This window comes from Phaseolus vulgaris, chromosome 3 (assembly GCF_051622355.1).
Source record: "Phaseolus vulgaris cultivar YP4 chromosome 3, ASM5162235v1, whole genome shotgun sequence".
In the NCBI taxonomy this organism is placed as follows: Eukaryota; Viridiplantae; Streptophyta; class Magnoliopsida; order Fabales; family Fabaceae; genus Phaseolus; species Phaseolus vulgaris.
Window position 1 is genome coordinate 4258265 of NC_143500.1, and position 24377 is coordinate 4282641.

General features: G+C 37.1%; 2 protein-coding genes across 4 annotated transcripts; both read left to right on the forward strand.

Moving 5' to 3' along the window:
• Positions 1 to 751: 751 nt before the first annotated feature.
• Positions 752 to 7669, forward strand: CSLD1 (cellulose synthase-like D1). Of its 3 annotated transcripts, none has more exons than XM_068606188.2 (7): positions 752 to 1066; positions 1582 to 1984; positions 2475 to 2904; positions 3387 to 3770; positions 4420 to 4795; positions 5211 to 5607; positions 6313 to 7669. In XM_068606188.2, the coding sequence occupies exons 1-7, from the start codon at positions 1030 to 1032 to the stop codon at positions 7262 to 7264; spliced, it is 2979 nt and encodes a 992-aa protein (XP_068462289.1). In that variant the 5' UTR covers positions 752 to 1029; the 3' UTR covers positions 7265 to 7669. The 3 variants fall into 3 exon arrangements, with proteins under 3 accessions (XP_068462289.1, XP_068462290.1, XP_090156139.1); XM_068606189.2 differs by lacking the exon at positions 752 to 1066 and adding an exon at positions 1371 to 1487; XM_090300013.1 differs by lacking the exon at positions 752 to 1066 and having other exon boundaries at positions 1409 to 1984.
• A 2575-nt stretch (positions 7670 to 10244) lies between these two features.
• LOC137806203 (cationic amino acid transporter 1) lies at positions 10245 to 22627 on the forward strand. The gene is made up of 5 exons (XM_068606197.2): positions 10245 to 10507; positions 11507 to 11899; positions 19805 to 20202; positions 20328 to 20687; positions 21643 to 22627. The coding sequence occupies exons 2-5, from the start codon at positions 11518 to 11520 to the stop codon at positions 22294 to 22296; spliced, it is 1794 nt and encodes a 597-aa protein (XP_068462298.1). The 5' UTR covers positions 10245 to 10507; positions 11507 to 11517; the 3' UTR covers positions 22297 to 22627.
• The last annotated feature ends 1750 nt before the right edge of the window (positions 22628 to 24377 follow it).

Here is a 24377-nt window from a genome sequence, read left to right on the forward strand (position 1 = left end):
TGAAGATGCTCACGAAATTATAAATATATATACCACGATCTAAGGTAGGACATCTCGACCATCCCTTCCATCGTCGATTTCTTGTATCTAAATTTTGTTATTATTTAATAATTTTATTAGTGTAATATTATGTTTTAAAGTATATAACTAGAATACTTACATTTTAGATAAGAGTTAATATATTTTTTTTAATAAAAAAATTACATGTTGAAGTATTGACATAAATAATTGTCTAATTTAATTCAATGCTAATATCAAATTAATAGTGCATTTCACATATGTTAATAATTTTTATTTCTCCAATTAGATGAACACTATGCATTTAATTTATTTTAAGAATAAAGATAAATGAATCAGAATGAGTAAATAAGCCATTAAATATTTATTAACGTATATCTTTGCTTAAATTTATTCATTATCACTCCACCATTATTAGTTGAATAGAGAACAAACCATAATATTTCTTTTATAACTAATCATAACACATTTGAGTAATAAGTTTAATGTTTTTTAACACAGTATTTGTTCAATTAAAAGTATAATTAATAATATATTCTTAATTTTAAAATAAGTCTAATAATGTTTTCCTTTTAAAGAAAGAAACTGTTAAAATTTTTGTGATGGTAATTGTAAGACAGGGTGGAAAAAACTGAGAAAATGTGTGTTTGTGCACAGACCCTAATTAACCAAACCAGTAGGAAAGAGAAAGAGGAGATAGTGATAAGAGGCTGAGCAGAAATTAAGGGGCTATGACATGCATTTTCTGAGTTAGAATTTCAAACTGCATGCAAACATCTCACAGAAGCAATTTTGGAACCATGCAATTTCTCTCCTCCAAAAACACTGTTCCTTCATGTTTTTGCTTTTCTCACCCAATCTAACTTTCATGGTTGCATGCAGGCATGCATGGAAATTCATCTTCCCATAAAAACTCTCCACCTACAATGATCACAAAAGAGCATTGGCAAAAATCAAAGACATAAATGTGAAGGAAGAAAGAAAGGAAGGAGAGAAAAAACATTCTTAGAGATGACACGTTCATCAAATACTACAAAAAAAACGGGTGGTAAGCAATTTATGGTTCCCATTAAACTCAACATCAGTTTTATTTTGAAATTTGAATAACTAATAATTATAATTTTGAATGTCATTTGTACTATGATTTTAAATGTAGTTTATAGTATAGGTTTTATGAAAGAGAAGATAGAATTTGAGAAGTTTATTGTAAGACTATTTAGAAAGATTGTATTCTAATTTGAAAAGTAACAATGAAATAAAAATTATATTCTCCGTTCATATTGACAAGACTTACTTCAAGTGGCAGGTTATGAGTCTTTCAAGAGATGATTCTTTTTATCCGAAAAAAAACTAATGAATAAATAGATATTTCAGGAATACCTTATCTTCTAATCTCCTTACAGAAAAACCTAAATGCATACCCGTTTTATTCATGCTAACTATCTCCTAGAAAAATTAACTAACATCATGTAAATTAGTGGTTCAACACACTTATCTGAATACGAAAAACTTAAAAAAAACTTTTGAGAGATGATGAAATTGACATGTGTGGTGATTTTTCAGGCCCGAATGACCACACCAATTACACTGTGATGATGCCTCCCACCCCAGATAATCAACCTGGAACCTCTGATTCGAAGCATGATGGTGGAAGTGGGACTACAAGGTTTGGTGCAGAATCTCAGACGCATGGTGGTGGTGGGAACCCTAGGATGGAAAGAAGAACGTCCACAGGGTTGAGTTCAGTGAACAACAAGTCGATGCTGTTGAGGAGCCAAACTCAAGATTTTGATCATAATCGATGGTTGTTTGAGACCAAAGGGACTTATGGGATAGGGAATGCATTTTGGCAGGAGGATCAGAACACTTTTGAAGAAGGAGTGAGCATGCAAGATTTCATGGACAAACCATGGAAACCACTCACTAGGAAGATTCAAATCCCAGGGGCTATACTTAGCCCTTACAGGTATATACATGAATTATACTTGTATCATTTCTCATACATGCAGATTCTGCCTTCACATGTTTTTTCATTATTTAGAGAAAGGAAAATGACAGTTGGAGAAAAATAATAGTATTCAAAGTTGTAATAAGATTTTTAATGTATAACTAGCCTTAGAGAACCACAACATCATGTTCTGCTGTTACCATATTTGAGGCATATGCATATGTTATTTATACTATGATTTTAAATATAATCTACAGTATAAACTCTCCACACATTTATTTTCTGAATTAAACTCATTTTTGAATTAAACTTTGCTAATTAATAAAATTGTTGAAGGTGATATTTCCACCAAGAGGAACTGTAATTCTAAGTTATCCATATGCTGCACTTTAGTTGGTGTAATTGCTGATACTGCTGAATTTCAGGAGCTTAATTAGTTGCAGGAATAATTAGCATTTGGAGAAGATGGAAAATTTCTGCAATATGAATGATTTTTCTGTGTGAACAGGTTGTTGGTGGTTGTCCGTATAGTAATCCTAGTTATGTTTTTAACTTGGAGAATTCGGAATCCTAACCATGAAGCTATGTGGTTGTGGGGAATATCAATTGTGTGTGAGATTTGGTTTGCTTTCTCTTGGCTTCTTGATATCCTCCCCAAAATGAATCCAATAAACAGAAGCACAGACCTTGGTGCACTGCATGACAAGTTTGATCAGCCATCTGATACCAACCCAACTGGTCGCTCAGACTTGCCAGGCATCGATGTTTTTGTGTCCACTGCTGATGCAGAAAAGGAACCACCTCTTGTCACTGCCAACACCATTCTTTCCATTCTTGGTGTAAACTATCCAATTGAAAAAATATCATGCTACATTTCAGATGATGGTGGTGCCATACTCACATTTGAAGCCATGGCTGAAGCTGTCAAATTTGCTGAGGTCAGTTTACAATTTGTTTTTCCATTACTGTGTAAGTTTTTGGTATTCTGACGGGTGTCTTGAAATTTTTGTATGCATGAGATCTGTTAGAAAAAATGAGAGTTTATGTTGAATTGTAGGGTTGTTTATGTTTGTTATCTAAGATCCTCAGTTTTATGTGTTATGATCTATGTAAGATTTTTTAAGAATTGACTTTGTATAAGGGTTAAGGTATCTCTGAAATATCTGAATTTAATTTATTTGTTTTTTGTCAATAAAAAAACCTTTAGTTTACAATCTCATCAACTAAAGCCACCCCAGTTGCTAGAACTTTTATAAAATACAAAAAGGAAATCATATGCTTGGTTAATTATAATTCTTTGTTACAATAATATTATGTCATAAAATTAAGGAATGGTACATCAAGCATGATCAGACAACTTTTATTCAATTTTGGTTGAATATGAGACAACATGAACTATGTTCTTGATATGCATACACAGGTTTGGGTACCCTTTTGTAGAAAACACAACATTGAACCAAGAAATCCAGATGCTTACTTCGGTTTGAAGAAAGACCCCACAAAGAACAAGAAACGACACGATTTTGTGAAGGACCGTAGATGGATCAAGAGGGAGTATGATGAATTTAAGGTCAGAATCAATGGACTTCCTGAGGTAATACGTAAAAGAAGCAAATCACACAACTCTAAAGAGGAAAAGAAAGCAAAACAGTCAGCTAAGGAAAAAAATGGAGGAACTCTACCAAACGATTACACCAGTGATGTCCCTAAAGCTACATGGATGGCTGATGGCACTCAGTGGCCAGGTACTTGGTATGGCCCTACACCTGATCACTCTAAGGGTGACCATGCTGGAATCTTGCAGGTATATACAGGCCTGATTGGCTCATCCCTAAAATGATCCATATTTATTTATTATATGCAGATATGAATTGGGTGAAGTTTGATTTTAACCATTTTAGGTTTTTACTAGTTAGTTTTGATTCTTATAAATTTTAAATGGTTTGAAATTGGATAATATGATGGCATGATATCATTGGCTTGCATGGTTAAAAGTTCCATCTTCAGATTTGATTCTTAAATGCTTTTAATACTTTCAAGGGTTAGTTTTTTACTCCTGACTAGAACATTCTTTAGAGTATTTTCTAGTATTGATTTATACACTTTTTTGAAGTTTGATTTCGAATTTCTATAGTTTCTTTCACGGTCCAGACTCAGTAACCCAAGCCAAACCAAAACATGATGGTAGGAACCAATTCTTTAACTAAATAGATTCAATACTAAATTTTCAAAGCATAGGAACAAAAACAAAATCTGAGAAAAACTGTAGTAAAACGTATTTAAACCTTCTTTCCTCGGTGTACTTAGTCTTCAGATTAAGTTGATGCTGTAAAACTCTTGCTTATGACAGTTGTTGCAAGAATCTGAATTTGGTTTTGTTTCTTAGCTGAAGTTGATTACAAGGATTTGGTCATAGAGAATTAATAGTGAATGTGCATGTTTATTATATACAGGTAATGAGTAAGGTCCCACATCATGATCCTGTGATGGGGTTTGCAGATGAGAAAACGTTAGATTTCACAGGTATAGACATCAGGATTCCAATGTTTGCATATGTCTCTCGAGAGAAGAGACCAGGGTATGATCATAACAAGAAAGCAGGAGCCATGAATGCCATGGTTCGAGCCTCAGCTATATTGTCTAATGGACCATTCATTCTCAACTTGGACTGTGATCACTACTTCTACAATTCCCTTGCTTTGAGGGAGGGAATGTGCTTCATGATGGACCGTGGAGGTGATCGCGTATGTTACATACAGTTTCCACAAAGGTTTGAAGGGATTGATCCTTCTGATCGATATGCAAATCACAACACAGTCTTCTTTGATGGTAAAAACAAAATTCAAGCTGTCACATATATCTAGCTAGCCATTATTCATTTGAAGCAAAACATGAGGTTTAGATAAACTTCTCCATACAGAAATTATCTAATGAACGATATATTGACAATCATGCACCAGATTACAACTGAAAAGAGAAACATTTTGTACTGAAATGAAGCAATTTTGAAATTGTAATGATCGAATGTTGTAAACTAGTGCTGGAGTTGTCAAAATAACATTTTCCTTCTCTAATATAGTTTTTCTAAATTTGATTTTTAACTTTGCATTAGTTAACTTATGCAGAAACTTATTTCATTTTCTCTGTTTTTGAAGAAGTTTGTTCTGACATAATCATAGTGATGTGTGAGTTGCTATGAGATTTGGTTTGATGCAGTTGCATTTAACAATGTGTAATTGATTAGGAAATATGAGAGCACTGGATGGTCTCCAAGGTCCAATGTATGTGGGAACAGGTTGCATGTTTAGGAGGTATGCACTGTATGGATTTGAACCACCGAGATTCATTGAGCACACTGGTGTGTTTGGAAGAGTGAAAACCAAGGTGAACCGGAATGCACCACAAGCAAAATTAGATGATGAAACGCAACCCCTCACATCTGATTCAGAAGTGGGTTATCCACAAAAGTTTGGAAGCTCAACTATGTTCACAGATTCCATATCTGTGGCTGAATACAACGGAAGGCCACTTGCTGATCACAAATCTGTGCAGAATGGAAGACCAGCAGGGGCACTTCTCTCACCACGTCCACCTTTGGATGCCCCCACTGTTGCTGAGGCCATTGCTGTCATCTCATGCTGGTAATTTCCTTCACTATTACCTCTCTACTTAGAGCTCTTATACAACCAAAAGTATTACACGAGTGTTTTCTTAATCATTAATAATAAATTAATAAAATGGAGTCCTTGGAGCTCCAACAAGTTTCTCTCACGCCGAATATACCAATTCGTGTGTGGAACCATATATTATGGGTTATCCGATAGCGGTCTGATAAGACCGACAAACAATCGTTAGGATAAACTCAAAATGACTCTGATACTATATTAAGAAGTGAACTTTAAGCCTAATTCAATCTCATAAAACCGACTTATAAGGTGAGGTTTGTACTCACATATATACTATAAAATGTTCTAATCTCGCGATCTCCAACACCAACCCATAACATGATGTACCATATTTACAACATATTCTATAAAATATACCTTCAAACATGTATATCAAAATAAAGAATTATGGAGGCACTTATATCGAGATTCTAAGAATCTTGCATCACTTGCCCTTCAATAGGAATACTGCATAAGTTCTTATCCTCTGTACCTAAACTACAACAAAGTCTATCTTTGAATCTTTTTTTCCTTCCAGATTATGCATTTGTAGATCAACAGCTAATTTGTAAGAATTATTCTTATTAACTTTTCTAGTTTTTGGTTGTGGAACATTTTCCTTTCATGATATCATGCACAGAAAGAAAACCAGGAAATGATTTGGATGAGTTGATAATGCAGGTATGAGGACAAGACAGAGTGGGGGGACAGGGTAGGTTGGATTTACGGGTCAGTGACTGAGGATGTGGTGACTGGTTACAGAATGCACAACCGTGGTTGGAGATCAATCTATTGCATCACAAAGAGAGATGCTTTTCGTGGCACTGCACCAATAAACCTCACTGATCGGCTGCACCAAGTGCTGAGATGGGCCACAGGTTCTGTGGAGATTTTCTTCTCAAGAAACAATGCCATTTTCGCCAGCAGACGCCTCAAGTTCCTGCAGAGAATTTCCTACCTCAATGTTGGCATCTACCCCTTCACCTCATTGTTCTTGGTGGTGTACTGCTTCATTCCTGCACTCTCCCTTTTCTCAGGCCAGTTCATAGTGGAAGGCTTGAATGTGGCATTCTTGGTCTATCTCTTGCTCATCACCATTTGCCTCACTCTCATCTCCCTCCTTGAAGTGAAGTGGTCAGGCATAGCCCTTGAGGAATGGTGGAGAAATGAGCAGTTTTGGGTGATTGGTGGCACCAGTGCTCACCTTGTTGCTGTCATACAAGGCTTGTTGAAGGTGGTGGCTGGCATAGAGATTTCCTTCACCTTAACCTCAAAGTCAGCAGGAGATGAAGATGTTGATGACTTTGCTGATCTCTACATTGTCAAATGGACAAGTCTCTTCATCATGCCACTAACAATTCTCATCATCAACCTCATTGCTTTGGTGATGGGATTCTTAAGGACTGTGTACAGTGTGATACCAGAGTGGAACAAGCTTTTGGGAAGCATGTTCTTCAGCTTCTGGGTGCTGTCTCACATGTACCCTTTTGCCAAAGGGTTGATGGGAAAGAGAGGAAGGGTGCCAACAATTATTTATGTCTGGTCAGGGATTCTCTCCATCACCATTGCACTGCTTTGGATCACAATTGACCCTCCAGGTGACTCCATGAAAAAGGGAAGTATGAGCATATGAGTGATGATGATACCTGTGGAGATGCATTTGGGAATCAGCATAAGGATCTGTTGCAAACACTTGTGATGGAAAATTTGCATTGTGACAGAAATAAAGGATTGTGGAGCCTTTATCTTCAAATGTTGTAGATAGAAATGCAAAGGAAAACATAGATGTATGAAAGTGAGAAATGTACAATAGACAAGTTGAACATGGTCTGTACAAATAAGTTTATGTTTATTTTTATGAATCTGTAAATTTTCATTGTGAGATAGTATAAATAGAAATAAAGGTGTGATGGCACCTTTCACTTCTGCTTCTAAAGGTAGAAGTGCACAAAGAGACATTTCCTATGTATGTAGGTGGGAAAATATGTACAATAGAAATTAAGTTCTTTTGGAATTTTTCAAATATTTTTTATCTTTATTTATTTATGTTGAAAATTTTACATAGATTAGATTAGAGATATGAAATATTAGAGATATGAAATATGAAAGCAAAGTGTAAGAAAATATTGTTGGAGATCCACATTCACTAGAGATTAGGACATTTCATTGTATATAAGTTGGTGCAAATCTCAATCTTATGAGTGAATTTTATGGGGTTGAGTTATGTTTAAAGCCCACTTCATAATAGATATATTAATTTTATAATAAACATACTAATTAATTATATTAATTATAGTAGTGGAAGAGAAAAACTATAATTGATGCTAATAATTTTTAAAATAAATACGTTATGTTAATCGGAACCATATTTTACAGAAAATTTAGGAAAACCAAATCAAAGTTTTATCCACTCTGGTTTCACGAGTTTGAGACTAAACATGATGATCGATAATTTTCAAAATTTTATATTAATAAAATTTTTAATTATCAGATGAGTTTGAAATTCACCATAATAATCAATAATTTTCTGAGTTAATTATATAGATGAAAATTTTAATCATCAAACAAGTCCAAAACATATAATGATAACTAGTAATTATCGAAACAATGTGTAAAAGAAATGTAATTATCAAGTGACTCAATTTTCAACATAATAATTAATAATTTTAAAAAATTAATAAATAAAAGAAAAAAACTAGACAAATGCTCCCTGCACCCAACACTTTTGAACTTGCACCCAACATAGTTTCAAAAATTCCAAAAATATCCTTTATTCCGAAAATGAAAATCCAGAATTGAAAATAATGCATTCTGGAAAAATAAATCCGGAAGAGATTTTTGTTTTCCAGATATAAAAGCCCAGAAAAAAAAATCAAAATTCTTCTTGATAAAAAAAATCTGGAATTGAAAATAATACATTCCGAAAAAATTTATCTGGAAAAGATTATTGTGTTCCAGAAAAAAGGATTTGGAATGTAATTTTATATTTAACCCATTTTTTTAAGGGTATTTTCATTTTTTCCCTATGCAGTGATATATAATGAGTCACATATATATATATATATAAAAGTTTAGTCATCCACCTAAAAATAAAAGCCTATGATTTTACTACATATACCCCATTCTCTTAGAAACACACCCTCTTACTCATTTCAACTCACTCTCTCGTGACTCAACTCTAATAGGACGAGTTGACTCGTTTGACACTTCTATCCTCAATTTTAGTATGTCAACACTCATTTAGTAGTCCAAACCAAACATAACTTATATACATTTTCTTCCCATAACTTACTAATGCATCTTTTAAACATAAAATTATGCTTAAAAATATGTAATTCCAAAGTAAATAATGCATTTAATGTGATAATGAATTCTAACAATGTTTTCTTAGAAAGATCTAGGGTCAATACAACATTGCAAATTTTTTTTATATAAAGTGGCAATATAAAACTTATAAAATTAAAATAAACAACTCATTTAAATAATCATAATTGTTAATGCTCTTTATAAAACAAATTAAAAAAACTCATCCAAATAATTCAAATGTAGTCAATAGAAATCTAGAAGATTTAAAAAAAATGAGCATTGGGAAGAGAGATAAATAACTCAACTGAACAAGAAAAGGACATGTTACTTACTCACTACAAACAAAGCAATATACGTGTCGTTCAAGTCTCATGCACTTTCTTAATTATTTTTTAGTTTCCTATGACTTATTTTAAATTATTTATACTTCATATTTCTCTATCACCATAGTGTTTCATTAGGGTTACAACTGGATCTGGTTATGAATAACACTATCAAAAGTCCTACACTAACTTTACCTCCATGTTTGTTAGCTGTGCATAAAAGATTCCATCAATTCTGAATCTTTCTTTTAAGGTATTAAATGGCATTAAGGATATTTTTTAAAGTGTTTTTTCAAGACACTTTTGAAAAAAAAAATGAAATAAATGTATTCATAATTATATAATTTTTTTATAAAGTAATTAATTTTAATTTGTGGAGAAAATAATTTTAATTTCTCTCTCTTAAAAATACTTAGAGGAGAATCTTGTTTTTGTTATCGAATGAGTTAAAATGAAGAGAACGATTGTCTTCCTTCTCAGTCGGTCGGTCTACCTTTTCTCCCTTCCGCTTGAATGATCTCCTCGCACTCTCCTTGTTTCTCCACTCCTCGTCTCTATAAATTTTGAATTCGGATGGTACCTGCAAAACACGCTCAAGTGAAATTTTGGTGTTTGACACTCGGTGTTATTAGTAGTGTATGATGACGTAACTGATTCTTGGAATTTGTGCTTATTCATATGATTATCATGAACCCTTTATTGTTGGGTCAAATTAAGGATTTGAATCGTAATTAAAAACGCATTAGTTAGTGCTTAATCATTGATTAGTCTCATTAATCTTCTTTGGATGTGATGGTTTCGGTCATATCAGTCGACCTTGATCAGATGCTGAGTCCCTTAATCGATCATGCGGATATGACGGAGACAACTTTATTTTTACTTAAACATACCTGATTTTTCTTCTTAATATAAAACATATATGATTTTTCTTCTTATTCAAACATACCGAATTATTTTTTATCTTTAGGTCCTTATAGACATTTTGATATGCAAAATTGTTTCCATCGGAAGCATTTGTCATACGGTTGTCCTGGTGCCGGCAGCACCTTGCATATGAGTCAAAGGGTTTTGTTTTGTTATTCATTAATTCGATTTTTTCTATATATTCAATATAAATTAATTTATAAGATAAGAAAGGTTTTGATTTTTTATTTTCTTCTTTCTTTCTCGTGAGTTTGAGAACAAAAGTGGCACAGAAGGAGCCTCTGGGATTTTCATCTTTGGCTCCAAAATCACAAAAACAAGAGGTAACCATATATGTGTTTAGATATACATGTATCTATATCTATCTACTTTTTTCAATAATGAGCATTTCTGATTCAGAAGTATTCTATGTCTTCCTTCTCTTCTCCATATTTAAAACATCACTCTTTCTCCATTTCAAAATAAAATTATCACCATTTTCAACAACACTAATCATGAAAACTTCAAATATTTAATAGGAATAATCTCAACACGATATCATCAAATTTAAGCCAAAAGAAATGATATATTGAAAACTTGCATCAGCTTATAATTCCTTTTTTTTTTTAAATTTCAGTTTTTTTACATGAATTTCATGACGAGAATACATTTTTTTTCATATCATAAATCAAAAGCTTTATAATAGAGTAGGGAAGAATGATATATTGACAACCTGTTTTACTATACAACCTCTAGTTGATAATATTAAAAAGAGTATTTTTGTTATTTTATACAAAAATTAAAATTTTAGGTCAAGAAATATGGTTGTACACTGAAACAAGATTGTTAATGTATTATTTTTCATGGAATAAATTGTCAATGTATCATTTTTCATGAAATAAGTTGTCAATATACCATTATTTAGTGAGATATTGATAACCTACAATTTTTTTTCTCTAAATTTTCAATTTTTTTGAATGACGAAATTACCCTTTTTTTATTATGGATCAATATATCATTATTTTATTTAATACCCCATTCACAAATAATCCCAATTTGTAAAAATGCATATTATTCACTTGTTTAGTTCCACAAATAATAATTTACTCCCTTCAAAGAAGTAAATTTTGTTGTTTGCCTCCAAAATTTGATAGCTTGTATGATCTTCAATGTTCCCAAAGCTGCAACTTTTCTTTGTACATGGAAAGGGCACCAAAATATTTTTAAAGCAAAAAAACTTGTGAAGAAAATAGAATGAGGTAGCTAAAAGAGTTGTAGAGAAACAAGGAAATAATGGTTGGTTATGGTGCACTGAGTTAAGTGTTGTTGTGGAGCATATGCAGAAGAAAGAATAATGGAGGGAAACGACGACAACAGAAGGCGCTCAGAGGCGATAAAGTTGGAGTCGTTTGCGAGCGTATCAAAGTACGGGAGAGCGTTGTTGGCGACGCCGTGGAGGCTGGCGGATCGAGTGACGGGGCGGTCGAATGAGGAGGTGGAGTTGGTGGAATTGAAGAGGCGAAGCCAGCACGAGATGAAGAAGACGCTCACGTGGTGGGACCTCATATGGTTCGGAATGGGCAGCGTCATAGGTTCCGGCATCTTCGTCCTCACCGGCTTTGAGGTCAAGAACCACGTCGGACCCGCCGTCGTTTTGTCCTACGTTATCTCCGGCGTCTCCGCCATGCTTGCTGTCTTCTGCTACACCGAATTCGCCATCGAAATTCCCGTCGCTGGTATCTTTGCTTTCTTCTGCTACTTCCTTATATTCAAACCTCACAAAACTATAGAATAGTAGTTATGATATTTTGATACTTCCTCACCTTACACCCACAATTAAATACAAAAATTAAAAAAAATATATATAAATAAAAAAATTAAAAAAATATATCTTTCTACTCCTAAAAAAATCTCTGAAAGACACTTTTGCACATTTTTTTTTTTATCAACAAGAAATAAATTGAATAAACTGGGATACTTCAGGGGTATCTCAACCCGTATACAACAACAAAATGTTGCCTTCTTCTTAGAGCTAAGAAGAACCTCCCTACATATGGCTTACCTACATGATTATAACCAATAACACCTGAACAAGCATGAGCACTTGATCAGCACCTAAACCAAATTACATCAAAGCAAGCAATCATAACCATAAACAGAAAAGGTTACTGGTATAAGCACCTAAACCAAATTACATCAAACCAAGCAAGCATAACCACAAACAGAAAAGGTTACAGGTATACCATAGTAGCTTTTATACCGACATAGACAATACCGTAATACTACCAGCAACCTCTATCTCCATCGATACTTTAACCTGTTGGCCGAAAACCATCTGGCAAGCCTGCAAAAAACTCCAGCAAGCAATGCAAGCAATACCTTCCCATCCCAGAATTTTACCTAGAACTTCCTGCTGCAAAAACCATGATCAGACTGCTATACTCCTTGGCATGTCCTCCTAACTGTTCCAAGCACTTAACAACTCCATAAGCCCAATTGTTGCTTATCCACCAACAACTTGCTTTCGTTCACAATAAATAAACCAGCAACCTCCTCTTATGAATCCTTGCGTACGCCACCTACCTGCCGTATAGCAGTTGGACAGAATTACCAGCCAACAGATAGACTCCTTCGACCAGAGCCAACCACCCAGGGATTACCCCAGTACTCCAACTGCTCCTGCCAGGCATTGTACCCAAACCCAACCCCATTATCAGAAGGCCGACATTGAAGCCCGCCTTCGTCCCTGCTCCAGATCAGATAACCCTCTATAATCCTCTTCCATCAGCTGCTTATGATACCTGCAACAATTTATTTATAGGTACTAATACATGACCAAGGGTTCGTTATCCAATCAGAGAACGAATAGCAGAAATTATGTCCCTTATGTTTTAACCACAACCATGATTTAAGTTGGGCCTTATGAAACACCTCTTCTTCATCCACTATACCCTCGTTGAATGCCACGACATTTCTATGTTCCCATATGCTTCGCACTATAGCTGTCCACACCCCTTTCCACACCATATTTTGTTTTTTACTGTCATTTATCAAGGTAAACCCTTCAAAGTGAGCTGCCATGTCATTGTGTTGGACAAACAGAATCCCAATCCATTTAAAGCACATGTTCCACACCCTTCGTGCACAAATACATTCCATGAACAGGTGTTGACAGGATTCCTCCTCTACCAAACAAAAAGCACATCCCGTGGTATTCATCACAATCCCTCTCTTATTCAAGCCTTCCCTTGTAGGGAGTCTCCCCCACAACGCCCTCCAAGCCGTAAGCAACACATTAGGGAAAGTCTTCGCCTTCCACAGGATACTAAACACCTCTTTATGGGGACCCGCATCTGACATAGCTAAAAGCTCATATGTTGATTTCACCGAAAAGCATCCATTTACGTCACTTTTCCAAGTCAAGGTATCCTCCTCGTTCTTCCTAAAGCTAACCCTGGATATATGGTTTAGAAGCTTCGATTCCAAACGCGATTCCCATTCAAATCTTCTTCTCCTCCACGATAAAGACCACCTCCATTCCACGTCATCCCACCCTCCTACCTCACCCACTTTCTGACCCTGATTCAACGACAGTGAGAACAATCTTGGATACAAAGATTTCAAGTTCGAATTACCAACCCACACATCCTCCCAAAAGCTTACTTTATCCCCTCTCCCTACCTTCCACCCAATTTGTTCCTGGAACCACCCCTCCCCTCCACCTTCTCTACACACCTTCTTTATGTCTCTCCACCACCAGGACTGGTATTTCAGAGGGACGTCGGCACCACTTGGGTCCGTACCGTACTTAGAATGTATAACTTCCTTCCATCTACCTTTTCCCTCCGATACGCACCTCCATTTCCATTTAGCTAACAACGCATGGTTAAACTTTCTAATGTCTCTGATGCCCAGTCCTCCTTCCCCCTTCGACCTGCATAAATCTTTCCACTTCACCCAAGCAATAGGCCTCTTCTTCTTACCCCATCCCCACAAGAAGCTCCTCTGAATACTAATAATACTCTTACAGACCACCTCCGGAGCTTTAAACAGGGACAGATAATATAGCGGAATAGCGGACAAGACTGATTTAATAAGACATAGCCTTCCTGCCATGGACAGAAATCTCCCTTTCCATACACTTAGCCTTGATTTCAGCTTTTTCAGAACCGGCTCCCAGAACTTCTTCTTCCTCGGATTACCCCCCACTTCTATTCCCAGATAGGTAAAAGGAACCTCCATCTGTGAACAATTCAAAGTCTTTGTATAACAGTCCATATTGCTTTTACAGACATTTATGCCAGCTAACTTTGACTTATGGAAGTTGATCTTCAAGCCAGATGCTACCTCAAATCCTCGGAGAATTGCCTTTAGGGTAAAGACATTGGAAAAAGCATCCTGACATAGGAACAGAGTGTCGTCAGCAAACTGTAGCATTCCGAGCCCTACCTCCTTTCTGCCAATATTGAGGTTGTCGTACAGGTTGGCCTTCGTAGCTTGCCTGACTAATCCTGCAAGCCCTTCAGCTACCACCAAGAAAAGGAAGGGTGCTAATGGGTCCCCCTGCCTTAAACCCCTTGACGGGTAGAATTCCTCCGTTGGGCTTCCATTAACCAAGACTGACACTGAAGCACTAGCCAGACATCCTTTAATCCACTTAATCCATCTACCATGGAATCCCAGTCTTCGTAACATGTCATAAAGGAATTCCCAGCTAACTGAGTCGTAGGCCTTTTCAAAATCCACCTTAAAACACAACCCACTCATCTGGCGCCTCCTGAGTTCCTCAATCACCTCATTAGCCGTTAGGACACTATCAAGAATACCTCTTTCCTTGAGGAAGGCAGATTGACACTCATCTATAACATCTGGTAGCACTTTCTTAATCCTCTCTGCCAGCACCTTAGAGATAACTTTGTACATAACCCCCACCAGGGAAATAGGTCTATATTGCTCAAGCTTAGCAGGGTCCCTAACTTTTGGAACAAGAGCAACAAAGGAGGCATTACAACCCTTAGGTATGCACCCCGTCTCATGGAATAGAGCCAACGCTTCTACTATCTCATCTTTAAAGACCTCCCAGCCCTCCTTAACGAAAAACAGATTGAACCCATCTGGTCCAGGGCTCTTTGACCCATCACAAAGCCATACTGCTTCCTTAACTTCTTCCTCAGAGAAAGCCTTAATCAGCCCCATGTTATCCTCTTGTGATAGAGACTTAAAATCTACATTATCAAGTCTTACTCCAAAGTCTTTGGTGGCTTTAAATCTACTATCAAATAGCTTCTTCGCTTCATTACGGACCGTACTGGGTTCCTCAATCCACTGGCCCCCTACCTCCACCCCTTTTACTTCATTTCTAAGCCTTCTCCATCTCAAAGACGAGTGGTAGAATTTGGTACAAGAGTCCCCGTTTTTGAACCAGCTGGCACGAGCCTTCTGGCGAATGAGGGACTCTAACTTCTTATCAATTACCACCAGCCGACTCACCAAATCACCCCTTTTCAACCTATCATCTTCCCTCAGGCCATCCAGACAATCTTTGCAATCCAGTTCTTCAATTTCCTTTAAAATCAAACCTTTTTGGGTTTGAATATTGCCAAACACTTCCTTGTTCCAGATCTTGAGATCACCCTTCAACCTCTTCAGTTTCTCCTTGAAAAACACAAAAACATTCCCCTCTACCTGGTAGGATAACCATTTTTCCTTCACCATCTCACAGAAGCCCCTCTCCATAAACCAGGCATCAACTGAACGGAACGGTTTAGGCCCCCAGTCCTTCTCCACTGACTTCACCACAATTGCACAATGGTCAGAGACTTCCCTTCGCATCACATATTGTTTACTCATGGGCCATATAGCCAACCAGTCTTCCGTGACTAACACTCTGTCAATTCTACTTTTTGCTGACCCATTAGACTTAAACCACGTATACTTCTTACCCACAATAGGCAAATCCAAAAGAAGGTTAGTATCAATGAAGCTATTAAAACCTACTATCTCACTGGAGAAGTCGCCTCCCGTCCTAGTACCCTTCCTTTCTGTACAACTTCTAACTGCGTTGAAATCTCCACAGAAACACCACACCTTCTCTTGTGATGCCCGTTTCAGATTAGATAGATCCTCCCATAGTGTCTTTTTATCATTCATCGAGCAGGCCGCATAAACATTTACCATAACACAGCTAACATTGGCTTTAAGATGGTTACCAAAGATAGCTATATATCCCTTCCCCATCTCGTGACTGCTGTACAGAAACACATCTTCGTTCCACATAGATAGCAAGCTTCCACAATCATTTTCCCCTCCATTATGCAACCAACCAACTCTATTATTCCCCCATACTGAGAAACATCTAGCCTCCGGAATAACCTTTGCCTTTGTCTCCTGTAGGCACACAAAATCTGCCCCTTCATTTTCTATAACATGACTCAGATACCTCGTTTTGATAGTCCCCCCATGCCTCTAATATTCAAGTTGACGACTATCATAAGGAGACATTCTTACCTCCCCTCTTAGCACGCACCAGAACCTCAAGGTCGCGTTCTTCCATTCTCCCGAATTCAGCGACGACCTCTTTCTCTTCCCCCCTAAAAATTAACCCAGCTTTCTTGCCAACTGCCCACATTCTATCCGGTTCCTCCTCATCAACAGGGTCCCTCAACCGAGAATTACAGTTTCTAATGGCTATGTCTGAAATTGAAAGAGACGACGAACCTGCTTGGAAAAGCGGTATCGACCCTCCCCTAAGTTGTTTGGCACTTATTCTGGCCGATCTCCTTAGCTGGGGGCACGAGTCCCCTAACTCCATCAACCCTTTCTTTTTCCATCTACGCGGCGGGGAAATCGACCTGCTTAACCTTCTGGTCCCGTCCTCCTCGCACAGCAACGGGAACTCACCTCCTTCCTTGTCGTCGTCAGCTCTAAATTGGTCTAGATTGCGGCAATGCTGGTCCTCGCGCCCCATCTTCAAAGAATTCATACCACTTTTGGCCAGATTACAACGACTGTTACCTTGGGGTATTGCTACGCCTTCATTCCTCTCCCTGTTCAGAGAATGTACGCTGCCCTCCATTCCGCTCGTGATAATTTCATTGCTACCAACACCCCTCGGCCCAACCGCCTCCTGCCCAGATAGGTCTAAACACCCCTCACTCTCTTCTATCGCTTCTACCTGCTGGGTTGGCACCAAAGTGTTACCCATACGTAAATGGGCCTCGGTATTGTTCACCCGGCCCAACACTTTGGGTGACTCCACTTGGATAAAAGGGCACTCCACCTCGATTACTGTTCTGGCCGCCTCGTACTTCGAAAGGTTACTAGGAACAGCATCTCCACAGAGCTGATCAAGAAAAGTGTCAGACAAGCAACCACCATGCCCCTTACGTCCCTGTCTAGCACTAGGCTGAGCAAAAAACCTTCCTTTCCCCTTACCATCTTTTCCAGTTTCCATAAGCGGCAAAGTTGACTTCAGCCCTGGGTGTTCCCCTTCTCCGTTCTTACGTTCTCTACCTCCCTCCCCCACTGCCCTTCCGCCGTCGTCCCAAGAACAGCGAGAACACTTCTCAATACTCCTTTCGGTTAAAACAGTCTCCTCAACATACGTCTCTGAAGACGAAACACTATCGGAGGAAGCTTCCCAAGAGAGGTTTTCCTTGCATCCCCAACCAAGACAACCTAATGGTTCCTCCTCCACTAAGACACTGCACTTATGACCATTAATCTGGATGCTTCTCGCCCATCTCACGCTACCGCTGTTCTGGACCCTTATTTTCACCCTGGCAAATTCCACCACCTCCCAGGAAAGGGTAGTTTCGTCTATGGCAACCACCTCTGCCTCCCTTGACATTGCATCTATCACTTTCATAAAACAATCCTTATTCCATGCTGGTAGGGGCACCCCAAAACACCTCACCCAGACACATTTATGGCTTGCACCACTACTAAGCAACCAAGGGTTAACACTTGAGAAGACGCTTTCGAACCACCCTGTGTTCTGCTTCATGATGATCGCTAGGTCCTCCCCTTTAGTTGGTGACAACAGAACCATGTTGTCACCCATGAAACGCGCCCTAACCATAGACAAACCACCTTTCACGATCTCCTCCTCCAGCTTAACAAACTCCATACCTGCACTCAGAGTCCCTACAAAGCTGTTGGCCAGCCACTTTGGCACGTCATAATGAGTATTAATGGCTAGACCCTTCCACCCTTCCTTAGGGGTACCCCTAACAACTTCGGCAAAGGTTTTTTTCCTACTCTTCTCCACCCATATCCCCTTCCTTCCTTGTGAACCTCTCCCTACTTCACCCAACAGGGGTTTAAATCCAACTTCCTTTTGACTCCCCGCGTGTCTCCAGTCCTCCCTATTTGTGGCATCCTGGAACCTCCGAAACTTTGGAATATTCACATGAAGTTTCTGATTCCCTATATATATCTTATCCAGTTCACCTTCCAACCTCGCCACATTTTTCACATCCAGAAATCTGACAAAGCCAAACCTCCTCCCCCACTTATTAAGCCTACGAGATATGAAGACCTCACTCACCGTTGCCCATTTCTGGAAAACCTTTACCATATCTCTTTCTCCAAACCCATGGGGGATGTTCGAGAAAAAGAAAGTGGAGAGCACATCGCCATTCCTTCGTTCTTTGAACCTACTATACCCCTGACCTCCGCTCCTACCACGCCCTAGACCTTCACTCCAGCCAGCGCGTCCAACACCGTTCGCCATCGGAATGTCGCAAGTAGCGTTTGATATGCAATATTTGACACTTTTGCACATAAATATTTATTTTCAATTTATATAATTCAAAATTATATAATATATAAATTTGTGTCCTCGTGTGTTTCATTTTAGAGATCATACGTATCTCCGTGTCCGTATCTCCGTGTCCGTATCCGTATCTGTACTACATAGGTTGTAAGTGAAACATGTAAAAAAAACATTTTTGAATTTAGAATGATTAGGTCCGAAAATATACTATAAGTCTTCAAGTTTTTGTTTTTCATTACAACCCCATAAACTAATGATTGTTCAATATTTCACATTGATTAGACTTTATGACATTTTATTTTTTATATGCGAGTGTAAAGTTTATATTATAAGTCAGTTTTATAAGGTTGAGTTAAGTTTAAAGTTTACTTTTTAAAATAGTATCAGACTCATTTCGAGTTCATTCTATTGATTGTTTATTGGACTTATCCGGTTATTCACTATCGGATCATTCATAATATATACTTCCACGCATGAGTTGGTAGTCTTTGCATGAGGGGTATATTGAATATCTCATATCAACTAGAGATTATGACGTTTCATTCTTTATAGATGAGTGAAAATCTCATCTTATAAGTCGATTTTATGAGATTGAATTAAGTTTAGAATATTTTTTATTAATATTAAAAAAAAAATACTTTTAAGCATAAAGCTTGATATAATGGATGAGTTTAAAAATAAATATATATAATAAGATAGTAAGTTTGGAATTAGATGATATCATTACCCTCGATATTCCTACCTAAAACAAAATGCACACATGCATAGAAATTTCTGCTACACTTTAGCATGTTATTCTTATAGAAAACTTAAAATTAAACAAATAAAATGATGCATTAACAATCACCAATACTGGATTAATTAGGAGGTTCGTTTGCGTACTTGAGAGTGGAGCTTGGCGATTTCGTGGCGTACATAGCTTCCGGCAACATCCTTCTCGAATACGTGGTGGGCGGCGCCGCCGTGGCACGCTCCTGGACCTCCTACTTCGCCACTCTCTGCAACCAAGACTCCGACAAGTTCCTCATCCAAGCCCACCACCTCTCTCCCGATTACAGCCAACTCGACCCCATCGCCGTCGTCGTCCTCTTCATCATTGGCCTCTTCGCCGTCTTCAGCACCAAGGGCTCCTCCCGCTTCAACTACCTCGCCTCCATCATCCACCTCCTCGTCCTCCTCTTCATCATCATCGCCGGCCTCACCAAAGCCCGCGCCGCCAACTACTCCTCCTTTCTTCCCTTCGGGTCCCGCGGCATCTTCCAGGTAAACAAAATTTTGAATCATTTGCATAATTTAAAATCAGTTTGATTAGTTGATTCATTATCTACTTCGGTAGAGCTAGTTTCAGAGTAGTTTAGCTGATGAATCTGATCCATCCCTACTTGCAGGCGGCGGCGGTGTTGTTCTTCGCGTACGTGGGGTTCGACGCGGTTTCCACGATGGCGGAGGAGACGAAGAACCCTGGCAGGGATATTCCGGTGGGGCTGATAGGGTCGATGGTGTGCACGACGTTTTTGTACTGCATGCTGTCGGTGACCCTTTGTTTGATGCAGAGGTTTTCGGAGGTTGACGAGAATGCTGCTTTCTCTGTGGCGTTTGAAGCGGTGGGGATGAGTTGGGCGAAGTACATTGTTGCATTTGGGGCGTTGAAAGGAATGACGAGTGTTCTCCTTGTCGGCGCTGTGGGACAAGCCAGGTATCTCACTCATATTGCTAGAACACAATTGCTACCTCCATGGCTTGCTAAGGTACGTAACAAATGTTGCCAAAATGATACAAACCACATCAGAGAACTCACATGTGAAACTCAGATTGAACTCTTATGGTGTGTACAATTCAAATCACTTTTTTCTTAGTATCAAACAATCTTTTGGAAAAAAAAAAATGCATAACCCTTTAGTATTTGTGGGGGTTTTTTAACCATGATTAGGTTATTTTTTTTGCTTTTTACTAAAATGGGGTCTGTTTAAAAAATATGATATGACAAGACAGAAGTCGTGCCTAATTGGGATGATTTGTGCATATGAAGTTGTGCCAACTTGACACGACTTCTGTCCTGTCATATTCCTGCTCTGTGAAGTCGTGTCAAGTTGGCACGATTTCTGCCACGTCATAATTTTTTATATTTTATTGTTTATATATTGGGTAGTAAGTTATGTAATGTTAAAAATTAATTTGATACATAATTTTCTAAGAGTGTTAGTTTTAAGGAACAAAAAATTGGATAATCGTGTATGGATCATGTTTGACGGTAATGTAATACAATAACTTGATTATTTGATTAATTAAAAAATGAAGAAAATTGTTATTGAATTTGGAAATAAATAGATAAATAAAAATTTATTGTATTTGGAAAATAAATAGAGAATTATTGTTGTGAATTTGCAAAATAAATAGCTTGAGAAGTAATGATTTTACAGAACACGTAATGATGAAAAGAGATTAATTAGAACTAAACAAATTATGACGTGACAAAAGTCGTGTCAAGTTGGCACGACTTCAGTATGACAAGGCAGAAATCGTGTCTAATTGAGACGATTTGTGCATATGAAGTCGTGCCGAATTGGCACGACTTCCTAAATTTATAATTTTTTTTAAACAAACCCTATTTTAGTAAAAAAAAAAAAAGTAACCCATGATAAAAACCCGTATTTGTGTCTGTGCTATGTAGCTTACAACCCTTTTTATTGCAACCCCATTTAGGTAAATGAGAGAACTGGGACACCCATCAATGCCACGGTTGTGATGCTTGGTGCCACTGCAATTGTTGCATTCTTCACGAGCCTTGATGTTCTTGCTAACCTTCTTTCAATCTCCACTCTCTTCTTGTTCAGTCTTGTGGCACTGGCCTTGTTGGTTCGCCGCTACTGTGCAAGAGGGGTGGCTACACAAGCCAACATAGTGAAGTTCGTTCTCTGCATTGCTCTCATATTGGGTTCTTCTGTTGCCTCAGCTGTTTATTGGGCCAACACCACAAAATGGGTTGGTTACACAATCATGGTGCCGCTTTGGCTCCTGGGAACAGTGGGGATTTGGCTTTTGGTGCCAATGACGAAGAAGCCAAAAGTTTGGGGTGTGCCACTGGTGCCATTCTTGCCATCAGCTTCCATTGGCATCAATGTTTTCCTTCTGGGGTCGTTGGACAAGGCTTCGTTTAGAAGATTTGGATTCTGGACTGCGATTTTGCTGGTGTATTACCTCTTTGTGGGATTGCATGCCTCTTATGACATGGCACAGATACTGAAGAAGGAGAGAGTGGAGAGCATGAGTGAGTCAAAGTTGGATGAAGAAAATGTTGTTCCATCTCTCACAGAGTCTGCTACAAAAAATGAAGATCATAATAATATAAACAATTGATGTGGTTCATGTTTATCTTCCACTCTGTATGTATGTGATTATTGTTCGTGTGGAAATAAGGTTTGTTTTCTATGTGAAACCATCGTTTTCCAGAGGCAGAATTTATGTTCAATTTGGATGGATCAACATGATGAAGAGTCCAATCTTTCTGTCAAGAATTCCTAAACACAGGTTCAAAAAAAGTGAACATTGCTAATAGTACAGGCTTAGATGTTCTTCATATTGGTCATGAATGGTCGCATAATTTACTTCACGTTCCATCTGTAACAAAGAATTTTGCTCAGTATGTTAAAATTTCCTTTTTCTTAAGGATAATGATGTTTATTTTGAATGTATCATATTGTAATGTGAAAACTCAGGGTAACCAATGATTTTGAATTATGAATTCCTTAACGAGTAGAGTTTGAAATAATCTACAAAATTTTGTATCTAAAGTTGATACCATGTTGAGATCAAGCTTTTTTCAATTCGCCTGATTCTGCAGTAAAATGAAAAGAAGTGGTCGATATTTAGTTCTTTCTTTGCAGGCAAGAAAAAATGTAAATAGTTTTTTTTGGATTCTATATCTATGGACCCAATACATCAATATCTCTTACTCAAATGTAACGAAATAGACGTATATATTAAGTATTATAATAGTTTTTCCTATAAGAGAATTAAGAACTGCAGATTTAATGGGTTTGACATCTTAAATATGTTTCAATCTTTAAATAATAATTCTACCTCCAATGAAAAATTTGCAGACAAGTCTTTTTCTTCTTGAAAATTGGATGGGCATTCATGACTAAAGACTTGTGGATGTCTCATACATTTTTCCTTCTCCTATTATGTTGCATGGGAACATATACCAATGTTTCAATAATGAACAACAAGTTTTGGTATCAATATTATTATTAAAATATTGCCATTAAACATGTTTCATAACTTGCAATTTGATATCAATATTATCATTACACGTGAAACTTGTAATTTGATATATTTTTCTCAGTTGATTAAATATCTAAATTGTGTAGCCACATTAACTAACAACCTTTGTGTGATATTGGATTGTATTTCAAGGACGATGATTGGAACCCTATTGGCTTCGTTTGATGGCATCAAAAGCTTGTATATGTCGGTTTTGATGTTTTGTATAAGGGTTGGGACACCCTTGAAGTGTCTTTTTTTATTTTATTTATTCTTTGCCGATAAAAAAAGCTTGCATATGTCATGCAACACATGATAAATTTTATCAAATAGTCAAGGTGCAACTCTATGTAATTAAGAGTGTACCAACTCAAACGTTATGATTAATTGTGATTTGTTCCATCTGATTGATCTCCTTCTATAGAAGATAATTGATGTCATCTATAATAAAAAGGTCGATCAAAATGAAAATAACATTATTCTTGCAATTGTTAAGTAATGTTCGAGTTCTAATCTTGAAAACTTTGAACACTATTTGTATTCATGTTAGGAATGACACATATTTTATACATACATTTATAAATTTATTGTACACCGGAAAGCACTTTATGTTTTATTTTCAGTTTTTTAACTCATTTTTTTTAGTAGTAATAAATTGGGTTCATATTTACTTTAATTTTTATTTCTTCAGTTAATATAACATTTGTTTATTGCTTTGACCATAAATTTTTTCTAAAAATTATTTTTGGCTTATTTCAATTGTACTGGATTCCACATTTAGGGCTTAAAAAAGGACATGTGGTTTGTTGCATTGAAGTTCTATGCTATTTTCTACAATTTTTAGAAGTTAATGCAAAATTGCTGAACTTTTGTAAGAAACTCATATGAATTTGTTTTTATTTAAAATTTTGTAATTGAGCTTATGGACCTAATTAGAACCCACATTTAGGCTCATGTTTACTTCATGCTTTAGATTATATAGCCTAAATGTGCTTTAAACATGTAGAAAAAAAATAGTATATTTACTTTTCAATTTCAGAAATTGTTTCTTCATCTAATTTTCTCTCGTTTTCTTTTAATTTTTTAAATTGACTCTTCCTCTCATTTGAAATTGAAATTTGCAGTGGAACTCAAGTCCTTTCGGTGATCATAGAAACATTATTAACCACTAGACC

Excerpts from the sequence above, each read along its gene's own strand:
- CSLD1 (XM_068606188.2), top strand. The coding sequence starts at position 1,030 with ATGACACGTTCATCAAATACTACAAAAAAAACGGGTG. Across the intron at positions 1,067-1,581 it reads TACTACAAAAAAAACGGGTG|GCCCGAATGACCACACCAAT; the intron begins GTAAGCAATTTA and ends GTGATTTTTCAG. Across the intron at positions 2,905-3,386 it reads AAGCTGTCAAATTTGCTGAG|GTTTGGGTACCCTTTTGTAG; the intron begins GTCAGTTTACAA and ends ATGCATACACAG.
- LOC137806203 (XM_068606197.2), top strand. The coding sequence starts at position 11,518 with ATGGAGGGAAACGACGACAACAGAAGGCGCTCAGAGGCGATAAAGTTG. Across the intron at positions 11,900-19,804 it reads CATCGAAATTCCCGTCGCTG|GAGGTTCGTTTGCGTACTTG; the intron begins GTATCTTTGCTT and ends TGGATTAATTAG. Across the intron at positions 20,203-20,327 it reads GGTCCCGCGGCATCTTCCAG|GCGGCGGCGGTGTTGTTCTT; the intron begins GTAAACAAAATT and ends CCCTACTTGCAG.